The following is a 10010-nucleotide window of genomic DNA, read 5'->3' on the forward strand; positions in this document are numbered from 1 at the left end:
GTGTGTGTGTGATCTGAGAGCACCGTTTGGTTTTGAGTGCAGGTGAAATGGTTCTGCAGTGATAGCTTGATTTTGATGAAGAGTCAGAGGTTTCAGGAGTATTTGGATTTGCGTTTAATGTTTTGAGAAAATGATTGATGGCTTCAAGAAATGTGTTTTAGCAATTCAGAAAAACTGTAATATAAAGTGGGACCGAATTAGTTGATGTACTTGCAAAGTTTGGAGTTTGAAAGTTACTGATAGTTAGTAGAATGACTAAACTGGACTCAAAATAAAGTGTTACTCATTGCAGAATTAATCACACAGCAGAAGACATTTCAAATATGCATTTGTATCTGACAATCCTCCACAAACAATACACCACACTTTATAAACTTACAATTAACTTCGACTCACCATGGAAAACACGAGAACACATTCACGATGTAGCAGCTCTCTAGTTTCAGGGACAGTCCACCAAAAATGGAAATTCTATCATCATTATTTTATCAAATCTGCTCCTGCTCCTGGAGGCTCCATTCCTGCAGTTTATTCCAGCTGCCTGGAGGTTTGCAGTGATCCTGAAGACTTGGGCAGCTGCTTCAGGTGTGCTAGATATGGACTTAAACGCTACAGGAAACTGACCCCCACATTTGTCCTATGAAAACAGATGAATATTTTATAATAAAACTTGGGGGAAACTTTATTAGAAGTGAAGGGCATGTCCCGGTTTAAAGTCATTCCTTCCACACGCTGTTAGATTTCTTCCTAAACACCGCTGGTTCTGCACCTGTATCTTCATGTAGGTTATGATTTTCCTTTCCAGTTACATTTAGTGCTTTGGATAATCTAAAGTAGTTTGTCTTTTTCTTTCCTAAAATTTATGAATCCAAAATTTACATTTAAAGAAACCTATAGATGCATTTTAAAATGCACTGAATTCATTCAAATCTTCTGAATCTGGAAAAACTATCTAAATGCTGAACCTGTGATTCATAAATTCATTGCACATGTAGCAAAAACAAAAGAAAACTAAGGTAACTGACATGACACCAACATATGGGTGTGATTGTCCCTCACCTGAAGAGCAGCGCATGGCCTTTATTATTGGCCACAGTGTAGAATCCACTCTGTGGGGAGAAATCCAGACACCGGGTTCGAAATATGGTTTTCTTTTGGAATTGTGGAAAATTGGAGAACACTGTGAAACTTGGAAGATGGACCTTAAAAAGAAAAAATGTAATTAAATTAAGTTATCTAAATTATTTTGCAACTAAAAACCCAACAAATGACCAACTACCCCATTATTGTGTATAAAGTAGCAATAACTAAAAACAAGAACGGTATTTGAAATCCAATTTTTGCAGAACACAGAAATATGTACTCTTTCAGTCATCGACAATTCTTTACTATACAGACATTACGAGGTTTGTCGATGTATACATATATACACACACACACTGCTGAGCAATTTATTAGGCGCACCAGTATCAGCCAATCATGTGTCAGCAGTGCAATACTTGATTATGCAGATACTCATGTGATCTCAGTAATGTCAAGTGTCGTATGATAATTTGCACAAACAGCATGAATCCATGGACTCAAACTGCCCCATGTCAAGCGTCCAGACTGCTGCTGGTGGTGTAATGGAGAGAGCGATGCCTTCTTTAGGTCTGTTAAAACCCATCAAGAGTCACTGGAACGCCACAGTACTGTTTCTGAACATGTGCATCCCTTAACGGCCACAACAGGTACATTTCTAATAAAGAGCTGTTTATGCAGATGAGAAACACTTTCATAAGCCAGGTTTTCCAGGCATGTTTTCCCTTCAATTTACAAAATGTGTTAATTATCCACACATTTTCTAAAGAAAAACTGCATATAATAGCATATAACTTAAGCATTATTAAATAACTATTCAATACAATCCAATTAACATCTATTATATTATGATATTTTATATATACACAGCTGAATGAGAGTTACTGCTATGTGAGACAGGAGTTGTGACACACCAGCCGGTTGGCCTCGTCATCCGCTCTGGATCCGATGGACAGGATCTCGGAGGTGCTGTTGAAGCACAGAGAGGTGGCTGCTGTCACCAGGTTCATGACGGCCTTCAGAGGTCTGGGCTCCAGCGTGTGCAGACAGTCCTTCTGGGAGTAGATGTTCACCACACCACTCTGAGACCTGCCAACCGAGCAGCACAGCCTTACAACACTTCTGCATGACACATGCTCATAACCTACATGCTGTTAATCCTTCATGTTAATACTTGCAGACAAGCATTTTTAAACAACAATTATTTTGTTCTTAATTTTTTAAAAAGTAAAATGATTTAAAAAACAAACACTCCATCTGCTGTTTGAAAACACCAATGTATAAAAACAACCAGAAACGCTGTGTATTTGAAATCAAATTCACGTGCTGCTTTCATAAAGTCCATGCAGCCTTTGAGCCACACACAGAGAGCATCAACAGAGACATATTTCATCTTCATTGTCCTGCTTGTTCTGAATCAGATCCAAAGTCTCTAGGGACTCACTACTTGAGCTACTTTCACTGGACACTTCTTTACTCTTACTCAGGCAATTATTAACATTCTTACTTCTTCAGTGATTACTAGGAAGTATTTGCACTTTCACCAGAGTAGGCTACAGTTTTCGGTTATTCCACTAAGGGATGCACCGATGTATCGGCTGATAAAAGCAGTTAATATTGTTTAAAAACAGCCGATGTTCAGGGCTGATTATTTCCTGTCAATCAAAAGCATGTCAGACAGACTTGACCCTATAAAGCACCCGCAGTTCAAGCCAGGGTTGCCAGGTCTGCCGTTTTCCCTTCAAACAACATTATTTATAATGCGCCTCCAATCCAATTATCACAAAGAGCTTGTGCTTCGTTACTTCTGATAAGTCTCAACTTTCAAATCCTGTACATTTTATCACAAAACTCACCTAATAAATGATCACCCACTATTCACACGGCGTGACAGACGGCTTCAGTTCAAGCGGCAGCGCAAGTCTCTTCCAGTTTAATACAAGTTACAGCACAAAATAAGCCTGAATGAGCATCGGAACGTGTTGAAAGATAACCTACTGAAATTAATCCGGTTTCATATAGTCGCTCAATCCGCGCTTTAACCGAAAGAAAGATGTCAAATGAAGCAGCTTGTGAACAGTATGTCACTTAATGTTGCATTACCTCAGGAAAGAGATCTGGTGCTGACAGTTCATTCGTTAGCTATAAAACAACACTAGAGGGAGCTTCATTACTGTTACTTATATTGATCATATTAATACATTTACATTTTACATTTAGTCATTTAGCAGACGCTTTTATCCAAAGCGACTTACAATTGGGGGATACATAAAGCGATTCTTCTTAAAGAGGCAAACAGACACAAGAAGTGGTTGTAATACCAAGTTCTTAGACATTGTTCAAATAAGTACAAGCTAGAAAGAGAAGGAATAAATAAAGAGAGAGAAACTTTTTTTTTTTTATTAATAATCACTAGATACAGGCAGAGGTGTCAGTAAAAGCTTGGCTCTGGCTGATGTTTAATGCATGATAGGACACTGCTATCAGCTTCAGTAAGAGAGAATCACTGAGACGAAGAGTGTGCTGATGTTACTCACCCACAGGCCAGATACAGGCCGTCCCGGGACAGCGCAAGAGACGTTCCTCTGATACAGCCGTCATCCGCAAATTTCTTCAGACATTTACTGCTCTGCACATCCCAGATGAACACCTCACCTTCCTCTGCAACACACACACAGCTCTTTGACTGAATAAAGCCTGGCGCGACGTGAGCCGTCTTCAGAGACTCAGACTGCTCCTGTTGTTTCAATTTTCTTCACATTTTGTTTTGTTGCTGCCTTATGTTAAACTGCTTTAAATTAGTTTTTTCCACAACAATCTACACTCCATACACCATAATGGTCAAGCAAAAAACAGGTTTTTAACATATTTGTTAAAATAAATGTTTTATTTTAATATAAAAAACTAAAATGATTCCATTGCATAAGTATTCACACCCTTATCTGGGACAGTTGAGATTTAGCACTGTAATTAGCTGCTTTACATGCAAGCCAGATGAAAGCCCTTCAGACTGACGAGACGATGACAGGGTCAGGGTTTATTTCATGATAATGACTAGCTGAAGCAGCCTAGCAATAACACTTGCAATAACAATATGATAATATTATCATCAATGTCATGCAGCTTTTGGAACAGCAACCGTAACTTCTGGATGAGCTATTGTGTAACGTGACGTGAGAAGCCGGCATGAGGGACGGTGTTTGGTTTGACTTACGGGAGTTGGCAAAGATCTTGCTGCTGTCTGAGGTGAAAGCTGCAGCGCACACACTGCCATTCATCTTCATGCTTCGGATCACTTCTCGGGTCTAGAAAAGACATTTCATTACAGGCACGGACACAGTCTGATGAGTCTCGCTGATCACCCATACTGCACTGACTGGGATTCAGGGTCGCCCCCTCACAATCACAGACAAATAAAACCACGGCTCGATTCCAGCACAACGAATATACTCAAGAAAATAACATTAGCCTTACGCTGTGCTAGAAACACATACTGAAGGCTTCAGAACTTGTTAAGAACAGGATGAAAGGCCAGCATTAACCAGTTTTAGTCTGTGGAGGAGCCATGTGTCTGCATTTCCTCCTGATGGATCATAATGTTTGGAAAGTTTGAGTTTTCTTTCTGTACTACGTGTCTGTAGCACATTAAGTGACAGGGAGCACAATGTTTCCCTGTAGTGTCATGTATCCAGATTTTTTTAAATGAGAAATTCCAGTACCTACATGCAATAAATGTAATAGTGGCCCAATCTAATATAAAAATCCCTGAAGTGTTTAATTGAGGGCCAAAAACTGATTGGATTTTAAAAAACTGCCATTTATTTCTAAATTATGACTGTTTTTGAGGTAAATATCCTACTAAACGTGTAAGTGCTCCTTAGAAAAAAATTAACTTGTACTAATCCAAACACGGATCTTCTCAAGAGTTTCAGAGAGCAGAGACGGTCACACACGACCATGAGATTCACATCTTTCACTGCATACTGCAGCCATATACAACACAAGCTAGAAAACCACACTCCCTCGCTGCAGGAGAACAGACGAGGGTTGATCTCAAATATCTCACAACGATCGTTTAGCTTCTGTTCACCATATTTGATGAGCTCTATGGAAATAAAGGACTGCATTAAACCTGTTCATCATAAAAAGCAATTATTAGGGACATCACTGATGAGAGCATATTAAAAAGTTTGTAATTTGTTTTGAAGACAAACAAACGTCTTGAGGGTGATTGACCCTTTGGTTGAACTAACCCTTTACCAGCAGATGAATAAGATCTAACAGTGAAAACAGCACATACATGGCTGCAGCTCAAAGCAGGGACTATTCTGAATATCACGAGCAGATGTGATGTGATCTCTGTACTGCACCTTCGTGGTCATGAGGTGGAGATATCCTGAAGAACCAGAGAGGAGAAGATACTTCCCATCTGGAGAAACCTGAAAGTCTGACACCCTCTGCTCATTCAGACCTGGCAAAAACAGTGTAAGTGAGCTTTATCACTTCCGTCAACACACTGTATAATTGATAATTCAACAGAAAGAAAATAGCAAATGCAGATGCACGCGAGTGAGCTGCTCCAGATCTCACCTCTGACACTCAATACAGGGATAACCTTGCCTTCCATCATGTCATAGATGTAGAAGAGCTTGTTCCTCATTCCAGTCGCCACTATATGCTCCCCATCGGCACTGAACGAAGCCTTATTCACGGGATAATTCTCCAGATGGATGGTCTGGATCTTTGGGTTGCTCTTGCCATCAACCTGTTGAGAAGAATGAATAAGGGTTATTTATGTAGTGAAGGTTGTTTGATTAGTTTTGACATTCATTTGCAGTGTGTTTGTCTCCTCCATCTGTAATTGACTCACAGGGCCTCAGCAATTCATACAGATTAAATATTCAGATTGTCTTTATCAGCATTTCAATCCATCTTGTAGATGTGCTGGGAACTAAGGATCACTTAAATTGGGAACTAAACGTCTTTTCCAACTTCAGAACTATATTCATTCACAAAGAACTGTTTATTACACAGAATCTGTGGCAATATCAAGAACCATAACTATGTCAGCATCACTTGGCCATTGAGTGTAGTTCGGGCTCCTCCTCAATGCATCTTATACATGCTGTCATATGTTTTGCACACATCCAGTCTGTTTTTCTTCATTAGTAACATGCAATTATATAGGAGTTGTTTAACTTTACCTTTAGCTCCTTGCATTCTTATGTAGACAACAGGTTAAGTAAAAATATGAATATGGGGTGCCACAGGGCTCAATTCTTGCCCCAGTTTTATTTTCTATATTTATGCTACCAATGGGTGCCATCTTTCAGATTATTCACTTGTTTGTTCTATGTTGTTTAGATTACTGTAATTCACTATGCTATGGTATAAGTCAGTCCTCTATAATGCATTTACAGATGGTCCAAAATGATGCTGCAAGGTTGCTGACAGGCAGACGGAGGTTCGATCATGTCTCGCCCGTTCTTGTTTCACTAAACTGGTTACCAGTCATTTTGGCATTGATTTGGCAATTCAGTATATAATGTAGTAATGCGAGTCCGCTCTACTCCTTATTTTTTATTCATTATAGCATATTTCCTATCCCCATGCATGCTCGTGCATAATTGATATTGTAAAATACCTAAAAAGCTTTTTAACTGTTGTGAGATTAGATTTTTTAATCACAATCCTAAATAGTATTTTCTTGATATTCTTCAAGGATGTTAACGATATAGGCCTATGTTAAACGGCTATTTACGTGATATTTCCATCTGCTGTTGAAAATTACCTCCTCTAATTTAATAAATAGCTTAAAATTCCAACTCTTCTAGCCCACACCATCTCAAATAAAACAAGCTCATCATACAAGCAGCTGCTAACAGTATACATGTGCGCCATTCTGATGAACACGCATGTTAACAGGTCTTTAAGCTGGGATAGGAAAGAAACGACACAGAGCTCGACTGTGAGCGCTTCACCTGAAAGAGTGATACGGAGTGATCCAGCCCTGCGGTCATCACGATCTGAGCAGACGGGTGAAACTGCACGGAGCTCAGCTGATCACCGCCGGGACACTCACTGTTCGCATTCAAGCACTTCTTTATCTGCCAAACAAAGACCAAGAGCTGCTTACACAACAACTCAACACTTTAATCACACCTAATCGTTTTGCCCATTACCTATATAAAGACAGAAAAGACCATTAATAATGACAACAATAATAGTAGTAATGATTATTATTATTATTTTACAGAGCAACAGTAAACTGCTGGCAAACCTCCAAGCTGCTGTTTTGTTGACGACAAATGGCATTTTTGTAAACTGTTGCCATCACAATGACAGCATGTCTTTTCATGGCTGAACTGGTAACAGGTCAAGCGGCAGACGTGGACTGAAACACTACCTTGATGATTCCCTTCGGCAGGCTGTCAGACGAGCCGATGAAGTTACCAGTCCTGCGCAACAGTTCTTCACTTTCATCCTCATCTTCAGTCTCAGGCTCTGCTGTGCAGAGAGGAAAAAACATTTATGATGATCAGTCTGCTGAACACTCACCAGCTTCAGTTAACTAGGACATCCCTCAATAAATCAGTTATCCAGTAATCACCTTTCTTCTGACTCCTCTTTGCGGTCACTTCTGCCCAGCTGGGTGTGCCGCCCATGGCTTTCTGAAACCTGTCGAACAAATCAGACGCATTTTCCTTCCGACTGTTGTTTTCTGTGAAACGAAACGCTTTATTTCGCTATAACTTACTGCTCCTTTAAGCGCTGCTGCAGCCTCGGTTTTGTCATTTTATTCTCTGCTTCACTCTTTTTAAAGTCTCTGCGAAACCGATGCGTCATGTCAACCCTTGAAAAAAATAAAAATTAGAGAAATGAATCACCTGAAAATGAAACAAGCATACTGACAGGAAGGCTGTGAGATCGTCTAAAAGCAGTTAGCCAGCAAATCTAATCAAGTGATGCTTCAGTTCAGGGCTCTCCATCCCGCTGTCCTGCAGAGTTCAGCTCTAACCCTAATCACACACACCTGAAGCAGCTACTCAAGCTCTTACGAGGCACACTAGACACTTGCAGGTGTGTTGATTTGGAGCTGAACTCCAGGAGCGAGTTTGGACACCCCTGCTTTAGTTTCCAGTGAGCTCCACAGCAGCATGAGAGCAGGAGTATGCCTCACTCTTCATCCAGCTCATCGTCCTCATCCTCCCACACTGCGCTCCTGACGGCGGGCCGCTCGGAGCCGCAGTCCTCGGAGCCGACGCTGTGTGTGTCGTCATCCTCCAGTAGCACGCTGCTGTCCTGCTGAAACACACACACATTCACATCACACTCAGCCGAATGTGTGAAGAGAAAGCCTTCTAACGCTGCCGTCACCGCTCTCAATCATTCTTTTACATAGCTTTAGGTAACACTTTAGTTTAGGGCCCAATTCATACACTTAAAAGGTCAGAAAAACTACCATTTAACACAGGTTAAAACAAAAATGTCCCTGCAAATCACTTTCAGGAGTCAAATATCGCCTGGTAATGCGAAGGTCAATGTTTTGTCATTGATCAGCAGGTGCTCCAAAATTTTTAAATGTAACTAGTTATTTATTAGCATGCATATTACCAGCATATTGGCTGTTCATTAGTACTTATAAAGCACATATTAATGCCTTATTCGGCATGAGCATATTTTAGATCCCTTAAAGCAGGGGTGCCCAAACTCGGTCCTGGAGGGCCGGTGTCCCGCAGAGTTCAGCTCCAACCCCAATTACACACAGCTGAAGCAGCTGATCAAGCTCTTATAGGCACACTAGACACTTCCCAGCAGGTGTGTTGAGGCACGCTGGAGCTAAACTCTGCAGGACACCGGTGTTGTGCCGAATTCTGCACCCCTGCCAGATTTCTGCACCCCCTCGTTGACGTCGCTACCTGATTGCCTAATCCTAACCCCTCCCCTACTCCTAAACCTACCAATACTAACGTTAGGGGGTGCATAATCTGGCAGGGTGCAAATTTCGGCACTACACCGGCCCTCCAGGACCGAGTTTGGGCACCTCTGCCTTAAAGGGATAGCTCGCCCAAAACTGTATATTCTGTCATGAAGCCCCCGCACCCGCACCTGCGCCAGCCGCTCGCTCAGCCGCTCCTCCGCGCCGAACACCAGCTCCTCCAGCAGCCTGACGGACGCGTCCTCCCCGCCGAGCGTCGCGCACAGCGCCGAGTGCTTCTTCTGCTTCAGACGCTCCTCCGCCGCGCCCGCGTCCTCGCTCGGAGGCCTTTTCGCGCTCTTTCTTTGCTTTCCAGCGGCAGATTCAGACGAATCCATTATGAACACAGGTCAAATAAATAGCGCTACTGTCTCTGTTAGTGCTGCAGATTTGGCTCTAAGCTACAACACGAGTTCACGGTAAACTCTCCGCGTGACATGTGCGCGGAACTTCTTCTTCTTCTTCTTCTTCTTTCAGGTTTAATGGCGCATTACCGCCACCTACTAGACTGGAGTGTGCGCATTAGACTGACATCAGAGGAGTGGAGAGGAAGAGAAAAAAACAATTATTTAATTCCCTATTAAATTCTTTCACTTAACTCAGTGTTTTTCAAAAATACCATTAATAAATTGCGTATTCTCCCAGATGTTTTCCCTAATAAATGCTCAAGTGTCATGCTTTGTTCATCCACTTGTGCCTATAATTCTGCCCTTTCTTCTTCATATTGTTTGCAGTCTAACAGTATATGCTTCACTGTCTCTTGTACATTACAATAATTGCATAATCCAGTGGGATGTTGTCTTTAAAGCAGTGTGGCCCATTCTAAGACGTGAGACTAGCATCTCCTCCCGTGGGCTTCTGCTCGTCCTCATGCTTGTGACTACTTGATGTTGTGTACTGTATACATGACGTCCTGTATCCGCTGTGTTCCAATATTCCTGCCCTATTTTAA

At 41.5% G+C, this 10010-nt stretch overlaps 1 protein-coding gene across 1 annotated transcript; it reads right to left on the reverse strand.

Annotated features, from left to right (window-relative positions):
- Nucleotides 1–1055: 1055 nt before the first annotated feature.
- LOC107566942 (UTP18 small subunit processome component) lies at nt 1056–9545 on the reverse strand. The gene is made up of 12 exons (XM_016252517.1): nt 9190–9545; nt 8261–8382; nt 7838–7933; nt 7691–7758; nt 7487–7587; nt 7062–7187; nt 5671–5845; nt 5451–5551; nt 4295–4385; nt 3618–3741; nt 1995–2169; nt 1056–1202 (listed from the first exon to the last, which is right to left on the reverse strand). Exons 1-12 carry the CDS (start codon nt 9394–9396, stop codon nt 1056–1058), a joined length of 1533 nt encoding a protein of 510 aa, XP_016108003.1. The 5' UTR covers nt 9397–9545.
- Nucleotides 9546–10010: the final 465 nt, after the last annotated feature.

This window comes from Sinocyclocheilus grahami, unplaced genomic scaffold (genome assembly GCF_001515645.1).
Source record: "Sinocyclocheilus grahami isolate Dianchi unplaced genomic scaffold, SAMN03320097.WGS_v1.1 scaffold1116.1, whole genome shotgun sequence".
Classification (NCBI taxonomy): Eukaryota; Metazoa; Chordata; class Actinopteri; order Cypriniformes; family Cyprinidae; genus Sinocyclocheilus; species Sinocyclocheilus grahami.